Source organism: Oncorhynchus masou, chromosome 22 (assembly GCF_036934945.1).
Source record: "Oncorhynchus masou masou isolate Uvic2021 chromosome 22, UVic_Omas_1.1, whole genome shotgun sequence".
NCBI classification, from domain to species: domain Eukaryota; kingdom Metazoa; phylum Chordata; class Actinopteri; order Salmoniformes; family Salmonidae; genus Oncorhynchus; species Oncorhynchus masou.
This window is the reverse complement of record NC_088233.1, coordinates 12417040-12443914: the sequence shown is the minus strand read 5'-3', so window position 1 is coordinate 12443914 and position 26875 is coordinate 12417040. Positions and strand designations below refer to the sequence as shown.

Genomic DNA, 26875 nt, shown 5'->3' with positions numbered 1-26875 from the left:
GTTGGTGGTGCCATTGCCCGCCTCCCTCAGTATCAGCTGTAGATAGAAACAGTCCTTCTCCCAGACATGCCAGTGCAGGATAAGTGGGTCGACTCAGCTCAATTGAAAGGCCTCCAGAATATATAGGCCTTATGGTCAAGAGGAAAGTAATACAACAGAATAAAGTATACAAATGTTCAAAGCAGGGAAGGGAAATCTGCAATTCAACCTGGCCATTTCAAATTACCAAGTGGCCAATGGCCATTGTCTTGCAACCAAGATTTTCTGATTTGCCTTTGTCACTGCTTGCAACAGTGTTGCCCCAAGGCAAAGGGGCAACAGTTACAGCATAGCCAAGAAATTAAAGTAAATTAAATATAGAACATTTAAATTAATATAATGTAAAAAAAAAATAGTATATATTATAACCTAGATATATTCTAATGTAGATTTAGCAACCTACCAATGGTCTTATTTGAGTGTTTCCCGCCAAAGGAGAAGGCTTCCACTCCGCAGCGCTCTTCTGAGGAAAAACTTGACAAAAACTGTTTTTGACGACCTATCTACCCAAAATGGGTTTTCTAAAGCAGTTGGATGTGGATAATTTTAAGTCTTGGCGAGGGAAGCAAGTAATTGGACCTTTTAAAAGGTTTAACTGTATTATTGGCACAAATGGATCCGGTAAGTTATCTTGAACTTTTGTTTTATCTTGATCAACCTGCATGCTAGCTAACGTTAGCTTTGCAATGAACCCAATATGGCTTGCTAAACTGTCTGCGTTATAGCATGGTGTGTACTCACTGGCAATACCAGACAGGTAGTGGATAGTTCTGATAATACGTTTCATACATACCTTGCTGGCATTTCACTTTGCAAAATCTTTCCATAGGTAAGTCGAACGTGATGGATGCCCTGAGCTTCGTGATGGGGGAACGGGCAGCAACTCTCCGCGTGAAGCACACCAGGGACCTCATCCACGGAGCCCACATTGGCAAGCCGGTGTCCACCACGGCCAGCGTCACCATGCGCTACTGCGACGACAACGGCGAGGAGCTTAACTTCTGTAGGAGCATATCGGGTGAGTTGGATTGCATCGAAGGGCTAGTAACTATACACTTATTTCATATGAGAAAACAATGTTATCTAGTGGACTCATGCCACGGCCGGCCCGCTCATTAGGCAGGATTTACGAGGGATTCATTAGGCAGGGTTGATGACGCATCTCCCAAAAACAACACATAACACCTCACCTAATTTTGCCCAAAAACAATGAACATTTCTCTCAACCAGTGGCATATGGGTTTTAATGTGATCGCTGATGCCGCCCTTTGCTGCAGCACTCCACCAACATTCCGTCAAAAAATGTATCTTAATAACATGAATCAAATAGCATAAATAGGATATAACATAAATAGTATTTGGACTTTTCTGTAGCCTACAGGCTGGAGATCAAATGTCTGACAGTGTAATGAGATGGACACTTTCTACATCATACCGGTTTCTCCCCGATCAAATAGCTTAACCTAAATGGCACCCAATCAAATAAAAAATGTGCTGTCATGTTAACAAACAACATATCCTAAAAACAGGACAGGTCAAAGTAAAATGGACAATATGGAATGGACAATATGGAATTGGACAATCACAATTGTTGTCCAAGAGTTTCACCCCATTGTCATGATCAGTGATTTCAAGTTTGTCTCAGTCCATTTTTGACAAGCTGATCATAGCCTAAAATAAAATACGTCTGCATTTCCTGTTGAGTAAACACATTGCAAATAAGCTCACAATAACTCCTGATAAAGTTGGGTAGCTGATATTCAGAGCTTAAATAGCCAAATTGATTAGTCACAGGAATAAGGACTAACAAAGCCAATGTAACAGCCTGTTTTAAAAACTGTGGGCCTACTACATGGATAGGCATTCATAAAATTCCATTGCAGGCTGACATGGTAGGCCAAACCCCAGTTTCGGGCGTTTGTTTTTGGTCCGGGCCGGACGTTTTTGGTGCTGTCCGGACCCGCCTTGATTTCAACATCCACGGACATTGGTCTTTGGTCTGGTCCAAACCAAATCTGAACCAATCATATAAATCTATGTTTGTTTCAGATTTTGGGGAGGTCCAGACGGGCCTTGACTTCAACGTTCACGTACAATGATTTTGACATCTATAAATAGACATCTATAAATGACATCTTTTCAACTTTTATTCAGAACCAAAAATGAGCCTGATTTCAATGTCCGGAAAAGACACCTTTGCAACTTCCTATAAAATATGTATTTTAAATATCCCGAAAATACACATTTTCACCTTAAATAGAACCTAACTTCAACGTCTGGAATGTCTTTTCAACGTTGTTTTACCTTCTGACGTGGTCTGTCTTATTCAGCAAATATTCTGTCCTGGTCTGTCTTATTCAGCAAATATTTAGCAACATTTTAATCCAGTAGTGTATGTAAATAGTAGCTCAACTAATGATTGTGCTACTTAACTGTACTGTATGCACTAATGTTGTGTATCTTCCAGGGGACTCCTCTGAGTATCGCATCAATGGCAGACAAATCACCCTTGCCAAGTACACAGAGGAACTGGAGAAGATAGGCATTGTGACTAAAGCTAGAAACTGTCTGGTATTCCAGGTAAGCAAACACACACAACTGCTAGTATTTTATCATAATTCATAATGTAGCTAATTACAGTGCCATTCATTAAAGTACATAAGAAATTCTGAGACAGTTTAATAGTGACCTCTGTTTTATATTTCCTGCGACTCCATACAGGGGGCGGTGGAGTCCATCGCCATGAAGAACCCCAAGGAGCGGACCAAGATGTTTGAGCGCATCAGCCAGTCTCTGGAGCTGTCTGATGACTATGACAAGAAGAAGGAGGCTCTGCAGAAGGCTAAAGAAGACACGCAGTTCCACTTCAACAAGAAGAGGACAGCCACCGCAGAGAAGAAGCAGGTCTCCTCAGAGAAATTGGAGGTAGGATAAGAACACAGAGAGGGGATATTCTCCATTTATCTGTCATAAGACGTAACATAACACTGTCGTAACAGTTAGTAAATGACAACTTGCTTTTTACCCAGTCACATTAAATCATTACAACAATCTGGAAACGTGGTTAAAAGTCATGGAAAAGTTTTGGAATTTCAATTCACAATGTTTATTGCTCAATTCATGTATATGCTCTTAGGCTCCCGAGTGGCGCAGCGGTCTAAGGCACTGCATCGCAGTGCTAGAGGTGTCACTACAAACACCCTAGTTCAAATCCAGGCTGTATCACAACCGGCCGTGATTGGGAGTCCCGTAAGGCGGGTGTGGTCGGTGTAGGCCGCCATTGTAAATAAGAATTAGTTCTTAATAACTGACTTGCCTAGTTAAATAAAGGTTAAATAAATTTTCAAAATTAACCCTGTCCTTCTCTTCATCCTCATCCCCCAGGCCCAGAAGTACCAGGAGTTAGTGGACGACCTGAACCAGGGGAGGCTGCAGCTAAACCTGTTCCAGCTGTACCACAACCAGCAGGGCCTGAGTGCCCTGTCAAAGACCCTGAGGAAGAGACAGGAGGCTGTGGCCGGTCAGAAGACAGGACTGAATGGGTGGGAGCAAAGCATCAAGGCCCAGAAGAAAGAACATGGACGCTTTACCAGAGAGCTGCAGCAGATTGAGAAGGAGATCCGGTGGGTAGGAGTCAGGGGGGAAAAGTGTGTGTAGAGAGAGGTGTGTGTGTTTATTACTAACTCAACTAACCTCTCCCTCTCCCCCAGTGGGCAGGAGCAGACCCTGTCCCTGCGTCGGTCCCAGTACATCAAGGCCAAGGTGAACACATCCCACCACCTAAAGAAGGTAGACGATACCCGTGGGGCCCTGGAGAAGAGCCAGAGGATGGGTGCCAAGAAAGAGGAGGAGCTGGCTGAGTTCCATCAGGAGCTCCAGGAGCTGGAGAGGGCCTGGAGGGACTATGAGAGACATGCCCAGGAGGAGTTGACCGACCGGAAGGCTGACATACAGCTGGAGGAGGAACAGGTAATAAGAGAGACACCACAACACAACATAAAGAGAGACCTAAGACAGCAACATAGCATGGCAGCAACACATGACAACACAGCATGGTAGCAACACAACATGACAACAACATGGTACAATATTGGGCACAGACAACAGCGCAAAGGCAAGAAGGTAGAGACAACAATACATCACGCGAAGTAGCCACAACTGTCAGTAAGAGTGTCAATGATTGAGTCTTTGAATGAAGAAACTGTCCAGTTTGAGTGTTTTTTTGCAGCTCATTCCAGTCGCTAGCTGCAGCGAACTGAAAAGAGGAGCGACCCAGGGATTACAGCTTATGAAATATGGGACCAACACTTTACATCTTACGTTTATATTTTTGTTCAGTGTAGTTTAGGTCCATATGCTATGTGTGTGTGTGTGTGTGTGTTTTTTTCACCTTTATTTAACCAGTTAGGCTAGTTGAGAACAAGTCCTCATTTACAATTGCGACCTGGCCAAGATAAAGCATAGCAGTGTGAACAGACAGCAAAACAAAGTTACACATGGAGTAAACAATAAACAAGTCAATAACACAGTAGAAAAAAGGAGTCTATATGCATTGTGTGTAAAAGGCATGAGGAGGTAGGCAAATTAATTACAATTTTAGCAGATTAACACTGGAGTGATAAATGATCAGATGGTCATGTGCAGGTAGAGATACTGGTGTGCAAAAGAGCAGAAAAGTAAATAAATACAGTATGGGGATGAGGTAGGTAGATTGGGTGGGCTATTTACTGATGGACTATGTACAGCTGCAGCGATCGGTTAGCTGCTCAGATAGCAGATGTTTAAAGTTGGTGTGTGTGTATATTCTGTGTGTCTAGTTGGAGCGCTATAAGGAGCTGAAGGAGCTGGCCAGGAAGCAGGGGGCCCTCCTGTCCCAGCAGACTAAGAAGATGCACTGGGAGGTCAAGGCTGACCACCAGAAAATCGAGTTTGACCAGCGGAGGAAGAAAGAAGTGGAGGTAGGTACTAGAGAGTGTGTGTGTGCGCGTGTGCGTGTTTGTGTGAAAACAGATATTGGTGTTGACTTTCTCTGTGTATATAGGTAAGCATTAAGCACAGCCAGACTCAGCTGGGGGACTTCACCAGGAGAGTAGATAAACTGGAAGAGTACACCAACACCTGCAAGTAAGTCATGTGTTGTGGTGTATGTTATTGGTTACTGATGAGTGAAAAAATAGATACAGTTGAAGTCGGAAGTTTACATACACCTTAGCCAAATACATTTAAACTCAGTTTTTCACAATTCCTGACAATTAATCCTCGTTAAAATTCTCCGTCTTAGGTCTGTTAGGGTCACCACTTTATTTTAAGAATGTGAAATGTCAGAATAATAGTAGAGAGAATGATTTATTTCAGATTCACATTCATCACATTCCCAGTGGGTCAGAAGTTTACATGCACTCAATTAGTATTTGGTAGGATTGCCTTTAAATTGTTTAACTTGGGTCAAATGTTTCGGGTAGCCTTCCACAAGCTTCCCACAATAAGTTGGGTGACTTTTGGCCCTTTCCTCCTGACAGAGCTGGTGTAACTGAGTCAGGTTTATAGGTCTTGCTTGCACATGCTTTTTCAGTTCTGCCCACAAATTTTCTATAGGATTGAGGTCAGGGTTTTGTGATGGCCACTCCAATACCTTGACTTTGTTGTCCTTAAGGCATTTTCGCCACAACTTTGGAAGTATGCTTGGGTTCATTGTCCATTTGGAAGACCCATATGCAACCAAGTTTTAACTTCCTGACTGATGTCTTGAGATGTTGCTTCAATATATCCACATAATTGTTCTTCCTCATAAAGTCATCTATTTTGTGAAGTGCACCAGTCCCTCCTGCAGCAAAGCAACCCCACAACATGATGCTACCACCCCCGTGTTTCACAGTTGGGATGGTGTTCTTCTGCTTGCAAGCCTCCCCCTTCTTCCTCCAAACATAACAATAGTTATTATGGCCAAACAGTTCTATTTTTGTTTCATCAGACCAGAGAACATTTCTCCCAAAAGTACGATCTTTGTACCCATGTGCAGTTGAAAACCGTAGTCTGGCTTTTCTATGGCGGTTTTGGAGCAGTGGCTTCTTCCTTGCTGAGCGGCCTTTCAGGTTATGTCGATATAGGACTCGTTTTACTGTGGATATATATACTTTTGTACCTGTTTCCTCCAGCATCTTCACAAGGTCCTTTGCGGTTGTTCTGGGATTGATTTGCACTTTTCGCACCAAAGTACGTTCATCTCTAGGAAACAGAACGTGTCTCCTTCCTGAGCGGTATGATGGCTGCGTGGTCCCATGGTGTTTATACTTGCCTACTATTGTTTGTACAGATGAACGTGGTACCTTCAGGCGTTTGGAAATTGCTCCCAAGTATGAACCAGACTTGTGGAGGTCTGCAATTTATTTTCTGAGGTCTTGGCTGATTTCTTTTGATTTTCCCATGATGTCAAGCAAAGAGGCACTGAGTTTGAAGGTAGGCCTTGAAATACTCAAATTATGTCAATTAGCCAATCAGAAGCTTCTAAAGTCATGACATAATTTTCTGGAATTGTCCAAGCTGTTTAAAGGCCCAGTCAACTTAGTGTATGTAAACTTCTGACCCACTGGAGTTGTGATACAGTGAATTATAAGTGAAATATTCTGTCTGTAAACAATTGTTGGAAAAATTACTTGTGTCATGCACAAAGTAGATGTCCTAACCGACTTGCCAAAACTATAGTTGGTTAACAAGAAATGTGTGTAGTGGTTGAAAAACGAGTTTTAATGATTCCAACCTAATTGTATGTAAACTTCCGACTTCAACTGTAGTTACATATCACAATATTATTTTGGACGCTATATAGATACTTTGACTTCAAAGTATTTTTGATTTTTTTTAAATAGATTTTTGCTAGGTAGCGCTAGTCGGCTGTGCCTGTGCCAAAACTCAGCTATTTTTTATCCTATAGTGTGTTCTCCATCTTCTTTTTAAATATTGAATCAACATGTTTTCAGCACTTATTTCCATGACTTATCAAACTCATTTTATAAGTCTATCTGCAGCAGACATATAGTGAGCAATATGTTTGGAACATCAAATTGCAATAAAAACTCAGTAACGAATCGCAATACATAGAATCATGAGAACCACGATACATATCGTATCGGTATCTAAGTATCGTGATAATGTCGTATTGGGAGGCCCCTGGCAATTCCCACCCCTATTGTATGTATGTGTTGCTGTTATTCTTTGAAGAAGAACACAACTTAAATACATTTGTCAGTGTTAAGCACCCCATTCTTTATAAAGCTTCTCTTGGCTGTGCTGACATACTAAACTACTGAGAGAGAGAAGGAGAGAAAGAGAGAGAATGAGAGAGCGAGAAGGAGAGAGAGATAGAGAAGGAGAGAGAGGGGAGAGAGAGAGAGAAAATTAGAGAGAGAAGGAGAGAGAAAAGGAAAGAGGGAGAAAGAAGGGAAAAGAGTGACAAACTATTTGTTTTTCTTCTGTTCAGGAGCTCTCTGGAGGAGTCTCGTCAGCAGGAGGAGGTGCTGTCTGCGGAACTGCAGAGAGGGAGGGTGAGGGGGGAGGAGGTGAACCAGGAGTTAGGGGAGGTACTGTGTGAGCTGCAGAACGCCAGGCTGGACAGCCAGGAGAGTAAGAGGCAGCAGCAACGCAACGAGGTCCTGGAAAACCTCCGCAGACTCTACCCTGACACACTGGTGAGACATCCCTAGACATCCCTGTCTCACTGCCACCAACACCTCATTAGATCGAACTGGGAAAATATAATCTTCGATAGTGCACCCCTCTTCCCCCTCATCCCTTATTGCAGTCATTTGAATGTGAGCTTGTGTGGATTGCCTTGGTATCAACCTTGTTTAGGATCTCGTAGAATCTTGAGATATTTTAAGATCCTGTTACTAGTATCCAGTAAGATCTATCTAAAGGTCTTGTAGGATCTTCCAAAATCTTTGTCAGCATCCAGAGGAAGATTTCTGCCAGGGTGTATTTGTTCCTCTATTTCCCAGTTTGGTCGTCTGGTGGACCTGTGCAGCCCCATCCATAAGAAGTACCAGCTGGCCGTCACCAAGGTGTTTGGACGCTACATGAACGCCATAGTAGTGTCGTCAGAGAAGGTGGCTCGGGACTGCATCCGCTTTGTCAAAGAGGAGAGGGCCGAACCAGAAACCTTCTTACCCATAGATTACCTGGACGTGAGTCAGTGGACAAAGAAGTTGAGATTGTTTGTAGGCCTACTCCTTAATTTAAAAAACAACAAAACGGCAGCTCCGCTACATTTGCTATAAGGATGGGGGATGGAGAAACACAACCAGAACTACCTAAAACTAACAACAGAGGCTTTGATTAACACACCCAACACACAAACCTCACTGAGGCTGTCCCACCTCCCTGTCCCTTCCCAGGTGAGCCCTCTGAATGAGCGGCTGCGCGGGGTGCGTGGAGCTAAGATGATGGTGGACGTGGTGCAGTGTTCCCCTACCGCTCCTCAGCTGAAGAAAGTCATCCAGTTTGTGTGTGGCAACGCTCTGGTCTGTGAGGCACTCAAAGAGGCCAGAGCCATCGCCTTCGACGGGCCTGAGCGACTCAAGGTGAGTTAGTCAGTCATTCAGCTTGTTTGAGGGCTATGGGATTCGAGGAGATATATAGATCAGTAATTCTGCGCAGTCCGACTGCAATGTACAGTAGACAATCTAAACATGCACAATTAGTCAGTCAACCAGCCAGCAAGAGTTCACCCCCCATCCACTTTACTGTGGTAGCACCCACCTCGATATTTTCCCCCAGACGGTGGCTCTGGACGGTACCATGTTCTCCAAGTCTGGGGTGATCTCTGGGGGCTCCAGCCACCTGCGGAGCAAGGCCCGGCGCTGGGAAGAGAAGGACATGACCAAGCTGAAGGAGCTCAAAGAACAGCTGACTGCAGAGCTACGTGTGAGTCTAGGTCTTTGCACACTTTCAGAATCTAGATTTTGAAAGTCTGGGAATCTAATACATTTTTTATTATTGTAAGTCTTGATTCTATAATATGCACTGCAAAACCGCAAACGTATTCTCTCTGGCTCAAGGAGTGTAGTTTTTCTGACCAATTATCTGAGACAGTTCTTTATTTCCACTTCCTGTGTCATGTGACAGGGTCTGGTGAAGCTGAAGCGTAAGGAGCCTGAGCTGAAACAGATCCAGGCTCAGGCTCAGGGGTTCAGACCCGTCTGAAGTACTCCCACACTGAACTGGACACCCTCCGCAAGAAGACCATTCCCAACTGCCACGCGGTAAACTACACTAACACTGTTCCTGTAACTTACTCTGACTACACCATCTGCAAACCACCACTTCTACTTGAATTCAACATGTGTCTACTTATTTTTACTCCAAAAAGAGCATAGTAAGCCATCAATAGTTTTTCAGCTTGGGTGATGTTTTTGAGTTTTGTAAATGTATGCATGCACTCTACTGTAAGTCTCTCAATACTGTAAGAGTTTTCTCAATCTGTGGCCCATGTCGCGCACATCTCATGTCTTGACAACTTGCATTTCTCTCCCTTCAGGAGATGTCTCGCCTGGAGGCTGAGCTGGCCAACGTGGAGTCTCAGCTGGAGATGCAGAAAGAGAACATGGAGATCAAGGAGCTGGAGATGAAGAAGCTCCAAGACAGGATCAACCAGGTCAGGACGCACTGCTACCAAGACTATTTAGAAAAATGTCTAAATTGGCAGGTAGCCTAGCGGTTAAAAACATTGGGCTGGTAACTAAAAGGTTGTTGGTTTGAATCTCTGAAACGACTAAGGGGGAAAAAACTGTCGATATGCCCTTGAGCAAGGCACTTAACTCTTAATTTCTATCGTAAGTCGCTTTGGATAAGAGCATCCGATAAATAGCAGACACCTGTTATTAGTGGCGTGTCATAGCTAACACAAACAACACCAAAGGTTTTACATCAATTAGCAGACGCTCTTATCCAGAGAGATTTTTTCAAAACTCTAAAACATCACCCAAGACATGATAAGCTGAAAAACTGTTGATGGCCTACTATGTTCTTGTTGGAACAGAAGAAAGTAGACACATGTTGAAGTCATGTGGGAATTGAACCCAACACTTCAAAGTGGGAAGTGCCATGCTCTACTAACTGAGCCACATGGGACAATACTTTCACATAATTTAGCAGACACTCTTATCCAGAGAGATTTACAGGAACAACGTGCCCTGGATCAAGATCACATTAACAGATTTTTCACGTTGTCGGCTTAGGGATTCAAACCAGTGACCTTTTGATTCCCAGCCAAACGCTCTTAACCACTAGGCTACCTGCCGCACTACCAAATATTTGTAGTATGTCACTGCCATAGAGTAGGAACGTTCTGCCTACTATGTCTAGGGGGACCAGGTTCGTGGTCATGTTGTTGTTATTGTTCTGTGTTCAGATGGAGGACGTGGTGTTCTCAGACTTCTGTGCTGAGATAGGAGTGGCCAACATCAGGGAGTATGAACAAGAGCATCTCAAACAGCAGCAGGATGTAGACAGGAAACGGTATTGGACTGGACCTCCCCACATTACATACAGTATATATGGTCTATGGAACGATGATGTTAACAAGTTTATATGGACTGATTGTACAGTATGCTTGTTCTTATACGGTGTACAGTGCATTCGGAAAGTGTTCAGACCCCTTGACTTTTTCCACATTTTGTTACATTATAGTCTTATTCTAAAATGTATTTTACATGTTTGTTTGTTTTTTCAATTCCCCTCATCAATCTACACACAATAACTCATAATGACAAAACAGGTTTTTAGGAATTTTAGCAAATGTATTAAAGATTTATAAAAAATATATATATAAAAAAAAATGGAAAAATCACATTTACATTAGTATTCAGACCCTTTACTCAGTACTTTGTTAAAGCACCTTTAGCAGCAATTACAGCCTCAAGTCTTCTTGGGTATGATGCTACAAGCTTGGCACACCTGCATTTGGAGAGTTTCTCCCATTATTCTCTACAGATCCTCTCAAGCTCTGTCAGGTTGCACAGGGAGCGTCGCTGCACAGCTATTTTCAGGTCTCTGTAGGGGGACAAAATAAATGTATAAATGTACGATGGAGCACGCGCGCAGCCGGTTTGGGTTCCGTGTTAGCTGTGTGCTTAGGGTCATTGTCCTGTTGGAAGGTGAACCTTCAACCCAATTTGAGATCCCTGGTGCTCTGGAGCAGGTTTTCATCAAGGATATCTCTGTACTGTACCCCGTTCATCTTTCTCTCAGTTTAAAAAAATAAATAATATTTAACCTTTATTTAACCAGGTAGGCTAGTTGAGAACAAGTTCTCATTTGCAACTGCGACCTGGCCAAGATAAAGCATAGCAGTGTGAACAGACAACACAGAGTTACACATGGAGTAAACAATAAACAAGTCAATAACACAGTAAAAAAAGAGAGGCTGTATACATTGTGTGCAAAAGGCATGAGGAGGTAAATAATTACAATTTTGCAGATTAACACTGGAGTGATAAATGATCAGATGGTCATGTACAGGTAGAGATATTGGTGTGCAAAAGAGCAGAAAAGTAAATAAATAAAAACAGTATGGGGATGAGGTAGGTAAAATTGGGTGGGCTATTTACCGATAAGAATATGTACAGCTGCAGCGATCGGTTAGCTGCTCAGATAGCAGATGTTTGAAGTTGGTGAGGGTGATAAAAGTCTCCAACTTCAGCGATTTTTGCAATTCGTTCCAGTCACAGGCAGCAGAGAACTGGAACGAAAGGCAGCCAAATGAGGTGTTGGCTTTAGGGATGATCAGTGAGATACACCTGCTGGAGCGCATGCTACGGGTGGGTGTTGCCATCGTGACCAGTGAACTGAGATAAGGCGGAGCTTTACCTAGCATGGACTTGTAGATGACCTGGAACCAGTGGGTCTAGTGACGAATATGTAGCGAGGGCCAGCCGACTAGAGCATACAGGTCGCAGTGGTGGGTGGTATAAGGTGCTTTAGTGACAAAACGGATGGCACTGTGATAAACTGCATCCAGTTTGCTGAGTAGAGTGTTGGAAGCTATTTTGTAGATGACGTCGCCAAAGTCGAGGATCGGTAGGATAGTCAGTTTTACTAGGGTAAGTTTGGCGGCGTGAGTGAAGGAGGCTTTGTTGCGGAATAGAAAGCCGACTAGATTTGATTTTCGACTGGAGATGTTTGATATGAGTCTGGAAGGAGAGTTTACAGTCTAGCCAGACACCTAGGTACTTATAGATGTCCACATATTCAAGGTCGGAACCATCCAGGGTGGTGATACTCGTCAGGCGTGCGGGTGCAGGCAACGAACGGTTGAAAAGCATGCATTTGGTTTTACTAGCGTTTAAGAGCAGTTGGAGGCCACGGAAGGAGAGTTGTATGGCATTGAAGCTCGTTTGGAGGTTAGATAGCACAGTGTCCAAGGACGGGCCGGAAGTATATAGAATGGTGTCGTCTGCGTAGAGGTGGATCAGGGAATCGCCCGCAGCAAGAGCAACATCATTGATATATACAGAGAAAAGAGTCGGCCCGAGAATTGAACCCTGTGGCACCCCCATAGAGACTGCCAGAGGACCGGACAGCATGCCCTCCGATTTGACACACTGAACTCTGTCTGCAAAGTAGTTGGTGAACCAGGCAAGGCAGTCATCAGAAAAACCGAGGCTACTGAGTCTGCCGAAAAGAATATGGGATTGACAGAGTCGAAAGCCTTGGCAAGGTCGATGAAGATGGCTGCATAGTACTGTCTTTTATCGATGGCCGTTATGATATCGTTTAGTACCTTGAGCGTGGCTGAGGTGCACCCGTGACCAGCTCGGAAACCAGATTGCACAGCGGAGAAGGTACGGTGTAATTCAAGATGGTCAGTCTTGACTAGTCGCCCAGTCCCTGTCGCTGAAAAACAGCCCCAGGGCATGATAGTACCACCACCATGCTTCACCGTATGGATGTAGCCAGGTTTCTTCCATACGTGACACTTGGCATTCAGGCCAAAGAGTTCAATCTTGGTTTTATCAGATCAGAGAATCTTGTTTCTCATGGTCTGAGAGTCCTTCAGATACCTTTTGGCAAACTCTAAGCGGCTGTCATGTGCCTTTTACTGAGGAGTGACTTCTGTCTGGCCATTCTACCGTAGCGGCCTGATGGTGGAGTGCTGCAGAGATGGTTGTTCTTCTGGAAGGTTCTTCCATCTCCACAGAGGAACTCTGGAGCTCTGTCAGAGTGACCATCGGCTTCTTGGTCACCTCCCTGACCAAGGCACTTCTGCCACAATAGCTCAGTTTGGCCAGGCGGCCAGCTCTTGGAAGAGTCTTGGTGGTTCCAAACTTCTTCCATTTAAGAACGGAGGCCACTTATATAGACAGGTGTGTGCCTTTCCAAATCATCTCCAATCAATTGAATTTACCACAGGTGGACTCTAATCAAGTTGTAGAAACATCTCAAGGATGATCAATGGAAACAGGATGCAAATTAGCTCAATTTCGAGTCATAGCAAAGGGTCTGAATACTTATGTAAATAAGGTATTTCTATTTTTTTGTATATAGATTGATGAGGATTTAATTTAATACATTTTAGAATAAGGCGTAACAAAACGTAACTAAATGTGGCAAAGGTCAAGGGGTCTGAATACTTTCTGAATGCACTGTGTATTGTTCGCAAATATTATTATATTTTTTCTGGCCATCTCCACTCCCACATCTCTTTTCTGTCACTGCCTGAGTGTTATCAACCCCCCCCCTCTTTTCCCAACCCTCTCCCAGGTTGGAGTTTGAGTCTCAGCGGACCTGTCTGAAGGCCCAGTTGGAGTATGAACAGGGTCAGCTGGAGGAGCAGAGGAAGAAGATGAAGAAACTAGAGGAGACCATCGCCAAGGAGCAGTGCAGAGTGGAAGAACAGAAGCAGGCAAAACATACCTCCTCTCCTCCATTCTCTCCTTTTTTCAACTTCCCTCTCATGTTATCTTCTTTCTTCCTCCTTTCTTGTCCCTTCATACCTCCCTTCCTTCCCTTTACCCATCAGCTTCTCAAATCCTCCTCTAAAATCACACAGAATGTAATTCCCAGTGTTATGTTGTTCTCTTGTGTCTCCGCTAGGAAGAGGAGAAGCTGCTGGTGGTGATGGAAGAGAGTCAATCTAAAGTGTTGGATCTGAAGAATCATCTGCTGGAGAAGAAGACCCAGGCTTCTGACTCTAAGGCCCAGGTGGACCAAACGATGAAGAGCCTTCAGGAGAGCTCCAGGTACTACTGACTGTGGCTGTTCTGCTGTCAAGTTATTTTTGTCCAGTGTATCAAATCGATTGCAGGTCACTTCACTGGTCTCATCGCCGTCTCTAAAAGCTGATCTTCTCCTCTCTCCGCCCTATCCCTCTTCATTTTCTGTTTTCTCTTTATCTCCCTCCCCCTTCTCTTCTTCCTTTCTCTGTCCCCTCTCCGTGTCTAACTCTTCTCCCCACCAGAGAGCAGGTGAAGCTGCAGAGGGAGGTTATCTCAGCTGAGACAGCCCTGGAGCAGTTGAGGATCTGGAAACACAACCTGCTGCTAGGTTGTAAGATCCAGGGCCTGCCCATCACGCTGCTGTCTGGCAGCTTGGACGAGATCAGTGAGGTGCAGGTAGGACAGACTAGAGACCACAGGAGGTTGGTAGCATGTTAATTGGGGAATACGGGCTTGTCGTAATGGCTGGAGCGAAATAAATGTTTTATATGTTTGATGCAGTTCCATTTGCTCCGTTCCAGCCATTATTATGAGCTTTCCTCCCCTCAGTAGCCTCCACTATCAGAGACAGAGTGAGGGGGGGGCATAGACCAGGGTAGTGTACAGTAGGGCTGTAAAATCCAGGACCTGCCCAGATGGCGGGCTGTGTTCACGTTCTCCTTGTACTGAATGTGTATTGTGTACTTGGATGCACAGTTGTTTACCTCTCATGTGTAATTCAAATTCACTATCAGGGGAGAATAAAGTTCTCTCTCTCTTATGACTGATCTGGCCTTGCCAGCTGGACTCAGAGTCACTCACAGAGAGCACCTGCACCACTATGGACATCTACGAGAGAGAGGCGTTGATGGTCATCGACTACTCTGGTCTGGGAGCTGAGCTGAAGGTAGACCTCATTAATCAATCATCACTCAATACAGTATCCCTTCTCAGTCTCTTAGCTTTAAGAACTGATCAATATCATACAGTTAATGTACTGTATTCACCCCACAGGACAGTTATGTATCTAACGTTATGCTGTCCAAACGTGTGTATGTCTTTATGTCCAACAGGATCTTGCAGGGGAGGAGGTGGACCCCCAGGTAGAGCGTCTTAAGGAGACAGTGTCCTCTCTAGAGGGGGTCCTACAGCGCTCCACAGCCCCCAACCTTAAAGCCCTGGAGAAAATGAGTGTGGTCAAGGACAAATTCCAGGGGGTGGTGGACGGTACGAAGTGCAGAAACACACCTAAATACACCAACTGTATAGTGGCGACACACGCCTCAATACACAAACGCTATCGCTTAACTTGTCTTGGTGAGTGTATTGTGGGAACCCATTGATGGCCCTAAAAAGTAAAAAACCCAGAGGAAACAGGTTTTAGTGACAAACTTTTAAGATGCTAGAGTGGCATATTTTAAATGCATTGCAGCATTTGTTCTCCCAATACCACGGCGGGACCTAACTTTTTCGTGCCTACAGATCTTTGATCGACTTATACATTTTAAATAGCCAGTTAAAAAAAGACATATTCAGTGAGGTTCCATACATTTAAAAAACTTGACAGGGATAACACAATAAAGTTAATAACTTTTTTCTGTTGTGGTCCCTTAAAGTTCATGGTGCAATATATATCTGTGTGTGTATGGCTCAATGATGTTCATCTGATTGCCTTTGTCTCCCTCTGTGTGCTCCAGCGTTTGATGCCAGCACCAAGGCAGCCAGAAGGAGTAACCAGGAGTTTGAGCAGGTTAAAGCCAAACGCTTCAGACTCTTCAGTCAGTGCTTTGAACACGTCTCTGTCGTCATCGACCAGATCTACAAACAACTGTGCAGGAACACCAGCGCTCAGGTGTGAAGGCTTTACTCATACAGAAACACTTGTACACACACACACACACACACACACCTGAAAGCAATCTTCATACTACTGTGTAATAGACGCACTTATCAGGTTTGTGGTGTAGTACGTGTCGTGTTTGTAATGTGTGTGTAACAGGGTCTGCAAAAGGTGCTTGAGGTGCTTAAAGTACTTCCATTTGGAGTACCTTGAAAATCTGACATTTTCTCAAGTAGGTACTTCAAAAGTACTTCAATTCAAATGAGAGGAGAACATGAGCAAATACATTTCTGAAAAATATCAGAAAAATGTTTTGGTCTTGCAAATTAATTTCCAGGCAGACTACGAAGTTTTATTTCTTCACGTGTTTTGCGCTGTGGTTGCCAGGTGAGCTCACTCATTCCACCCACACTGCCACTGAGCCAAGCAGTGACAGAACTGACTGATTAGGCACAGCCAAACGTCACATTGATAGTTAAAATGCCGGGCAATCCTAGATACAATCCTGCCTTTTGTGCTAATGGAACATTTCTGGGATATTTTATTTATCACACCAACAATAAGAAGAGACTTGCTTTGGCCAAGAAACACAAGCAATGGACATTAGACCAGTGGAAATCTGTAATTTGGTCTGAGTCCAAATTTGAAAATGTTGTTTCCAACCGCTGTGTCTTTGTAAGACGAGTAGGTGAATGGATGATCTCTGCATGTATGGTTCCCACTGTGAAGCATGGAGAAGGAGGTGTGATGGTGTGGGGGTGCTTTGCTGGTGACACTCAATTATTTATTTAGAATTCAAGGCACAGCTAACCAGCATGGCTACAACAGCATTCTGCAGCGATACGCCATCCCATCCGGTTTGCGCTGAGTGGGACTATCATTTGTTTTTCAAGAGGACAATGACCCAACACACCTCTAGGCTGTGTAAGGGCTATTTGACCAAGAAGGAGAGTGATGGAGTGCTGCATCAGATGACCTGGCCTCCACAATCACCCGACCTCAACCCAACTGAGATGGTTTGGGATGAGTTGGACCGCAGAGTGAAGGAAAAGCAGCCAACAAGTGCTCAGCATATGTGGGAACTCAGCATACTTCCTTCGCCGACAGAGATGGCCGCCTCGCTTCGCGTTCCTAGGAAACTATGCAGTTTTTTTTTTTTTTTTACGTGTTATTTCTTACATTAGTACCCCAGGTCATCTTAGGTTTCATTACATACAGTCGAGAAGAACTACTGAATATAAGATCAGCGTCAACTCACCATCAGTACGACCAAGAATATGACTTTCGCGAAACGGCTCCTGTGTTCTGCCTTTCACCCAGGATAACGGAATGGATCCCAGCCGGCAACCCAAAAAAACGACTTCGTAAAAGAGGGAAACGAGGCGGTCTTCTGGTCAGACTCCGGAGACTGGCACATTGTGCACCACTCCCTAGCATTCTTCTCACCAATGTCCAGTCTCTTGACAACAAGGTTGATGAAATCCGAGCAAGGGTAGCATTTCAGAGGGACATCAGAGACTGTAATGTTCTTTGCTTCACGGAAACATGGCTCACTGGAGAGACGCTATCGGAGTCGGTGCAGCCAGCTGGTTTCTCCACGCATCGCGCCGACAGAAACAAACATCTTTCTGGTAAGAAGAGGGGCGGGGGCGTATGCCTTATGGCTAACGAGACGTGGTGTGATCACAAAAACATACAGGAACTCAAATCCTTCTGTTCACCTGATTTAGAATTCCTCACAATCAAATGTCGACCGCATTATCTACCAAGAGAATTCTCTTCGATTATAATCACAGCCGTATATATTCCCCCCCAAGCAGACACATCGATGGCTCTGAACGAACTTTATTTGACTCTTTGCAAACTGGAATCCATACATCCTGAGGCTGCATTCATTGTAGCTGGGGATTTTAACAAGGCTAATCTGAAAACAAGACTCCCTAAATTGTATCAGCATATCGATTGCGCAACCAGGGCTGGCAAAACCTTGGATCATTGCTATTCTAACTTCCGCGACGCATATAAGGCCCTGCCCCGCCCTCCTTTCGGAAAAGCTGACCACGACTCCATTTTGTTGATTCCTGCCTACAGACAGAAACTAAAACAAGAAGCTCCCACGCTGAGGTCTGTCCAACGCTGGTCCAACCAATCTGATTCCACACTCCAAGACTGCTTCAATCACGTGGACTGGGATATGTTTCATATTGCGTCAGACAACAACATTGACGATTACGCTGAGTCGGTGTGCGAGTTCATTAGAACGTGCGTTGAAGATGTCGTTCTCATAGCAACGATTAAAACATTCCCAAACCAGAAACCGTGGATTGATGGCAGCATTCGCGTTCCCTCCGCAAGGCAATCAAACAAGCTAAGCGTCAGTATAGAGACAAAGTAGAATCTCAATTCAACGGCTCAGATACAAGAGGTATGTGGCAGGGTCTACAGTCAATCACGGATTACAAAAAGAACACCAGCCCCGTCACGGACCAGGATGTCTTGCTCCCAGGCAGACTAAATAACTTTTTTGCCCGCTTTGAGGACAATACAGTGCCACTGACACGGCCTGCAACGAAAACATGCAAACTCTCCTTCACTGCAGCCGAGGTGAGTAAAACATTGAAACTTGTTAACCCTCGCAAGGCTGCAGGCCCAGACGGCATCCCCAGCCGCGCCCTCAGAGCATGCGCAGACCAGCTGGCTGGTGTGTTTACGGACATATTCAATCAATCCCTATCCCAGTCTGCTGTTCCCACATGCTTCAAGAGGGCCACCATTGTTCCTGTTCCCAAGAAAGCTAAGGTAACTGAGCTAAACGGCTACCGCCCCGTAGCACTCAGTTCCGTCATCATGAAGTGCTTTGAGAGACTAGTCAAGGACCATATCACCTCCACCCTACCTGACACCCTAGACCCACTCCAATTTGCTTACCGCCCAAATAGGTCCACAGACGATGCAATCTCAACCACACTGCACACTGCCCTAACCCATCTGGACAAGAGGAATACCTATGTGAGAATGGGGCGGCAGTGTAGCCTAGTGGTTAGAGTGTTGGACTAGTAACCGGAAGGTTGAGAGTTCAAACCCCGAGCTGACAAGGTACAAAATCTGTCGTTCTGCCCCTGAACAGGCAGTTCAGGGCAGAACGACAGATTCTGTACCTTGTCAGCTCGGGGGTTTGAACTCTCAACCTACTGTTCCCAGGCCATCATTGAAAATAAGAATTTGTTCTTAACTGACTTGCCTGGTTAAATAAAGGTAAAAAAAAAAAAATGCTGTTCATTGACTACAGCTCGGCATTTAACACCATAGTACCCTCCAAGCTCGTCATCAAGCTCGAGACCCTGGGTCTCGACCCCGCCCTGTGCAACTGGGTACTGGACTTCCTGACGGGCCGCCCCCAGGTGGTGAGGGTAGGCAACAACATCTCAACACTGGGGCCCCACAAGGGTGCGTTCTGAGCCCTCTCCTGTACTCCCTGTTCACCCATGACTGCGTGGCCACGCACGCCTCCAACTCAATCATCAAGTTTGCGGACGACACAACAGTGGTAGGCTTGATTACCTACATTTACATTTAAGTCATTTACCAACAACGACGAGACGGCCTACAGGGAGAAGGTGAGGGCCCTCGGAGTGTGGTGTCAGGAAAATAACCTCACACTCAACGTCAACAAAACTAAGGAGATGATTGTGGACTTCAGGAAACAGCAGAGGGACGTTGTTGACGTTGAGTGTGAGGTTATTTTCCTGACACCACACTCCGAGGGCCCTCACCACATAGATGGAACATAGATAGAACAGTAGTGGAGAGGGTAGTAAGTTTTAGTAAGTTTTAAGTTCCTCGGCATACACATCACAGACAAACTGAATTGGTCCACCCACACAGACAGCATCGTGAAGAAGGCGCAGCAGCGCCTCTTCAACCTCAGGAGGCTGAAGAATTTCGGCTTGTCACCAAAAGCACTCACAAACTTCTACAGATGCACAATCGAGAGCATCCTGGCGGGCTGTATCACCGCCTGGTACGGCAACTGCTCCGCCCACAACCGTAAGGCTCTCCAGAGGGTAGTGAGGTCTGCACAACGCATCACCGGGGGCCAACTACCTGCCCTCCAGGACACCTACACCACCCGATGTTACAGGAAGGCCATAAAGATCATCAAGGACAACAACCACCCGAGCCACTGCCTGTTCACCCCGCTATCATCCAGAAGGCGAGGTCAGTACAGGTGCATCAAAGCTGGGACCGAGAGACTAAAAAACAGCTTCTATCAGGCTGTTAAACAGCCACCACTAACATTGAGTGGCTGCTGCCAACACACTGACTCAACTCCAGCCACTTTAATAATGGGAATTGATGGGAAATTATGTAAATATATCACTAGCCACTTTAAACAATGCTACCTAATATAATGTTTACATACCCTACATTATTCATCTCATATGTATACGTATATACTGTACTCTATATCATCTACTGCATCTTTATGTAATACATGTATCACTAGCCACTTTAACTATGCCACTTTGTTTACATACTCATCTCATATGTATATACTGTACTCGATACCATCTACTGTATCTTGCCTATGCGGCTCTGTACCATCACTCATTCATATATCTTTATGTACATATTCTTTATCCCCATACACTTGTGTGTATAAGACAGTAGTTTTGGAATTGTTAGTTAGATTACTTGTTGGTTATTACTGCATTGTCAGAACTAGAAGCACAAGCATTTCGCTACACTCGCATTAACATCTGCTAACCATGTTTATGTGACAAATAAAATTTGATTTGATTTGATTTGAACTCCTTAAAGACGGTTGAAATAACATTCCAGGTGAAGCTGGTTGAGACAATGCCAATCGTGTGCAAAGGGTGGCTACTTTTAAGAATTTTAAATATATTTGTATTTGTTTAACACTTTTTTGGTTACTACATGATTCCATATGTGTTATTTCATAGTTTTGACATCGTCCCTATTATTCTACAATGTAGAAAATAATAAAAATACAGAAAAACCTGAGTGTGTCCAAAATGTTGACAGGTCCTGTAGTTTACCCACCTTTATTTACCACTACATCACTGAAACCAACCAATCCGCACCGTGTAATGGGCAAAAAATGCGTCCAAGTTTGACGTTGCGAGCATGGGTGAATCGGCCCTGAAGCGCCACATGAAGGGGGAAAGACAACACTGCTTCCTGCGCTGGCGCCACTTCAACATTATGGAGGTTTTTGGCAATTGCCTCATTCACAGGGTGCCTGCGATATTCAAGCGGCAGCCATGCTCCTGCCATTCTGGTAGCTGGTCAAATGCAGTTTTCCTCACTGCCCCCTCGCCCTTCTCCCGACTGGCGACACTTAAAGCTGCCAGTTGGAAGCAAGATGCTTTTTTGTAGCTATTAAGTAGTAGATTCCCAAATGGCCAATAAATACAGTCATTAAGTTGGAATTGTGTAGTAATGTGAATAGGACATGTGTTCACCAGTAGGCGTGTCCCAAAACTCTGCTCATCACTACTCAAATTACAACACCCTCATTACTGACTCCTGTATGTAATAAATAAGTAGTGAAACACCTATTATTGAGAGGAACTTGTAAGGTAGTTAGTAAGTTTGTTCGTTTTTTTCATGAGGTTGTGGCGATAATACAGCCATCTGGTGCTGACTAGAAACAATTGCATAATAGGAAGTATTACAAATTGATGGTCCTTGAAAATAAATATTAGTGCTTGAAAAAGTCCTTGAAAGTCCTTAAATTTGACTTACCACTTTCTGTACGAACCCTGGTGTAATGTACGGTTGTGTATATGCCTGAATGTGTGCTGCTCCCTCCAGGCCATTCTGAGTGCTGAGAACCCAGATGAGCCCTACCTGGATGGCATCAATTACAACTGTATTGCTCCTGGGAAACGCTTCATGGCCATGGACAACCTGTCTGGAGGAGAGAAGGCCATCGCTGCCCTGGCTCTGGTGTTCGCAATACACAGGTGAGAGAGAAAGAGAAATGGTTCATGGCCATGGACAGCCTGTGGAGGGGAGAAGGCCATCGCTGCCTTGGCTTTGGCTTTGCCATACATAGGTGAGAGAGAGAGAGAGAGAGAGAGAGAGAAGTTCATGGCTGTGGACAACCTGTCTGGAGGAGAGAAGGCCTTCGCTGCTCTCGTGTTGGCTTTACACAGCTAACACACACAGCAGACATGAGATATGCCCATCAGTATTTTTATTTATTTTTTATTTTAACTTTATTTAACTAGGCAAGTCAGTTAAGAACAAATTCTTATTTTCAATGACGGCTTAGGAACAGTGGGTTAACTGCCTGTTCAGGGGCAGAACGACAAATTTGTACTTTGTCAGCTCGTGGATATGAACTTGCAACCTTTCGGTTAACAGTCCAACGCTCTAACCACTAGGGTACCCTGCAGCACTGAACCACTGTCTGATGTTTGTGTTCTCAATCAGCTTCCGTCCAGCTCCGTTCTTTGTCCTGGATGAGGTTGATGCAGCCCTGGACAACACCAATATTGGCAAAGCAAGTTGACATTTTAATTGTGATTAAATATGTGCTGGAGCTACGAATATGGCAATATAGCTGACCTGTCTGTCTCTGTGGATGCAGGTGACCAGCTTTATCAGGGAGCAGTCGAGAGAGAGCCTCCAGATCATCGTCATCTCTCTGAAGGAGGAGTTCTACTCTAGAGCTGATGCTCTGCTGGGGGTCTACCCTGAGGTACAGTACCAAAACACCTTTATTCCAGACCATCTTTCTCTCGCGGCCTGGTTCTGCTGCCTCTTTCTCGTCTCTCCTTGCCTTCTTCCCAAAACACCAAAGAAGAACCTAGGTTGCTTTCCTCCAATGTGTCTTGAGAAGGAGGCGAGGATATCGGTCTCTGTGACTTAACTGTATTTATTTTTCTCTCAGTTTAACGAGTGCATGTTCAGCCGCATGCTGACGCTGGACCTAAGTCCCTATCCCCTAAACGAAGAGAACGGAACAGAGAGAGAGAAGGAGATGTAAAGAAAGAACGAACAATCAAAGGCATACCTTATTGGCCTGATGTGATAGACCCTGACAGCTGATTTCCTGTTTCTCTTGGGATAGTACTAAACCAATCTTCAATTGATTGCCAAAAGCATTTACCTAAAATATTTGTTTATTAATGTTAATATATTGCTTATTGTTACGTTGATGTTTGAGCATGTTGTACTCCCTCTCAATACTTTTCTATCATTGTTTAGCTTGAAGCATTTTAATATACCAAGGTTCGATTTCACTGTTTTACTTTATATTTAATATAAATCGTTTCCTCTTTATATTGTCTTTGTGTTCTTTTGGACTGAATTATCTATTCATCATTACAACCCAAAATCCTTGTAATCACACAGATCAAATGGCATTGTGCAATGTGAATAGTGGATAACAGGTGGCAGCAGTGTGCCAGTTTATGAGCTGTAACAAGGCTTTTCAAATATACCATGTTATTACAGGTCAATGAGGACTTCTGATTACAACCATTTTTTAAATGTAAAAACCAGCCTACTTTAAATATGCAGAAGTGGTTTGGCTGAACCTTCCCATGCCCCGACTGACTGCTGTTTTCAGCTGCATTTGGGTTTCCACTATATACCACATCCACAGTCAAAATTGGCTAGACGGTAATAATTCATGAAAACAAAAATGTGCTTTTTGGTATTAATTTAGGGTTAGGTATAAGGTTAGCAGTGTGGCTAAGGTTAGGTTTAAAACAATTATGTATACCAACCCTGGATTGCTGATGCAATGTATAGGCTACTGAGAATCTGAAGCCAACGTTCACCCGTACTGGCAATCCCCAGTAGAAGCAGTCCTCCATAGGAATGTTCAAAGGACAAAATTGTATTTAAAAAATAAAATAAAAGTTGTTGTAGTGGGGAAAGTAACATTAGGACTCTTTTTAAAAAATACTTGAAGGCAAAAATATTTATATATTTTTTCAATGTTTATTTGTATGTTTAGCTCACATAATAATTTAAAAGTGTGCATTAAGGTGTCTAATAAATCAAACATGTCAAAATATAATCTAGACATGAATATATGCATTTCTATACCTTCTAACATGTTTTTGCAATGGAGTATGGTTGCTAACTTCCCTTGGCTCATAATTTGGACCGACAACAAAGATTGCCGCAGAGATTCCCCAAGGGCATAAGGCGAGGGTAAATGGAGGAGGGTGTGTCTTTTAGGAGTTTAAAACGTGTTTGGAATGCAGCCTCCCTTTATACATCACTGATTTTAAACCAGTGATGTGTATAAACCCAGAATGACTAACTGTAATTAAGCCACCGCGCAGCCATCTTGCTAACAAGCAGTGAGTGTACAATTATGTTCAATCCGGGTCCTGAAATGCCCCATAATTCAATTTACGATGATTGTACATCCGCTAAGAAAAGTCAGACAAAACTCAAAACCAACATTAATATGGAGAAGTCAACATACAAGTGTAAGTAAAAACAAATGTAAATAAGTTAGAAATTGTAAAAGTAATTATGTTTTAGTTTGGTTAGCTTTTGGAAACGTTATCTTGCACATATACCCTGACATCACACTTATGCATTGCAATTTTTGATTTACCTGATATATTCAGATTGGCTAACATTCGATGTCTGCAGAGGCGTTGTCTTCTAGCCAAGAAATGAAATGCAATCATAATAGACTAGCACATATAAAACACACACAACAGCTACCTGTGGTTCCACGATGACTGAAAACAACCGTAGGATGAATGAAGTGATACATTTCCGGGGCAAAAGCGGTCCATTTAAAATTAATTTATTCTTGCCCTGCAAGTGTCAACTTGTCAGACACCATGATACATCATCAGAAGTGTCCACTTAATTTGAGGGGAGAGGGTGTGACATTTAAGTGTTTGCAATGCAGACTTTCTCTTGGGGGAATCAATTAAAATTTAAGGTGCTTTATTTGTGTCATGTTCTGACCTTAGTTCCTTTGTGATGTCTTTGTTTTAGTATGGTCAGGGTGTTAGTTGGGTAGGCAGTCTATGTTCTTTTTTCTATGATTTCTATGATTTGTTCGGTTGTGTTTTTTTGTGTCTTTGTTTGATGTTGTTCAGTTAAAATAAATAACATGAACAAGTACCACACTGCGCTTTGGTCCTCACCTTCCACCGACCACCGTTACAATTGGCATGGGAAACATACAGTGCCTTGCGAAAGTATTCGGCCCCCTTGAACTTTGCAACCTTTTGCCACATTTCAGGCTTCAAATATAAAGATATAAAACTGTATTTTTTTGTGAAGAATCAACAACAAGTGGGACACAATCATGAAGTGGAACGACATTAATTGGATATTTCAAACTTTTTTAACAAATCAAAAACTGAAAAATTGGGCGTGCAAAATTATTCAGCCCCTTTACTTTCAGTGCAGCAAACTCTCTCCAGAAGTTCAGTGAGGATCTCTGAATTATCCAATGTTGACCTAAATGACTAATGATGATAAATACAATCCACCTGTGTGTAATCAAGTCTCCGTATGTCACGCCTTGGTCTTAGTATTTTGTGTTTTAGTTAATTAGTTGGTCAGGCCAGGGTGTGACATGGGTTTATGTTTTTGTATTTCTTATTGGGGTTTTGTAGTTATTGGGATTGCGGCTGAGTAGGGGTGTTGCATAGGCTTGGCTGCCTGAGGCGGTTCTCAATCAGAGTCAGGTGATTCTCGTTGTCTCTGATTGAGAACCGTATTTAGGTAGCACTTTGTATTTCGTGGGTGATTGTTTCTGTGTTAGTGTTCACCAGACAGGCTGTATAGGTTTTTTCACGTTCCGTTTTTTGTTTTTGTATTTATAAGTTATTTTATGTATCGTCATTTGTTTCATTAAAAACATGAGTAACCAACACGCTGCATTTCGGTCCGACTCTCTTTCGACAAACGAAGAACACCGTTACACCGTGTAAATGCACCTGCACTGTGATAGTCTCAGAGGTCCGTTAAAAGCGCAGAGAGCATCATGAAGAACAAGGAACACACCAGGCAGGTCCGAGATACTGTTGTGAAGAAGTTTAAAGCCGGATTTGAATACAAAAAGATTTCCCAAGCTTTAAACATCCCAAGGAGCACTGTGCAAGCGATAATATTGAAATGGAAGGAGTATCAGACCACTGCAAATCTACCAAGACCTGGCCGTCCCTCTAAACTTTCAGCTCATACAAGGAGAAGACTGATCAGTGATGCAGTCAAGAGGCCCATGATCACTCTGGATGAACTGCAGAGATCTACAGGTGAGGTGGGAGACTCTGTCCATAGGACAACAATCAGTCGTATATTGCACAAATCTGGCCTTTATGGAAGAGTGGCAAGAAGAAAGCCATTTCTTAAAGATATCCATAAAAAGTGTTGTTTAAAGTTTGCCACAAGCCACCTGGGAGACACACCAAACATGTGGAAGAAGCTGCTCTGGTCAGATGAAACTTTTTGGCAACAATGCAAAACGTTATGTTTGGCGTAAAAGCAACACAGCTCATCACCCTGGTCACACCATCCCCACTGTCAAACATGGTGGTGGCAGCATCATGGTTTGGGCCTGCTTTTCTTCAGCAGGGACAGGGAAGATGGTTAAAATTGATGGGAAGATGGATGGAGCCAAATACAAGACCATTCTGGAAGAAAACCTGATGGAGTCTGCAAAAGACCTGAGACTGGGACGGAGATTTGTCTTCCAACAAGACAATGATCCAAAACATAAAGCAAAATCTACAATGGAATGGTTCAAAAATAAACATATCCAGGTGTTAGAATGGCCAAGTCA

General features: G+C 43.7%; 1 protein-coding gene across 1 annotated transcript; it reads left to right on the top strand.

Annotated features, from left to right (window-relative positions):
* The first annotated feature begins 551 nt into the window (after positions 1 to 551).
* smc1b (structural maintenance of chromosomes 1B) lies at positions 552 to 23089 on the top strand. Its single transcript, XM_064928997.1, is given in 26 exon segments — positions 552 to 660; positions 869 to 1057; positions 2507 to 2619; positions 2761 to 2964; positions 3424 to 3662; positions 3750 to 4008; positions 4857 to 4997; positions 5081 to 5163; positions 7517 to 7724; positions 8034 to 8219; positions 8430 to 8615; positions 8812 to 8958; positions 9160 to 9220; positions 9223 to 9296; positions 9572 to 9688; positions 10445 to 10551; positions 13795 to 13936; positions 14128 to 14273; positions 14492 to 14645; positions 15031 to 15135; positions 15302 to 15455; positions 15926 to 16080; positions 21910 to 22061; positions 22534 to 22603; positions 22691 to 22801; positions 22994 to 23089. Coding segments are annotated over 26 exon segments (3708 nt in total).
* The last annotated feature ends 3786 nt before the right edge of the window (positions 23090 to 26875 follow it).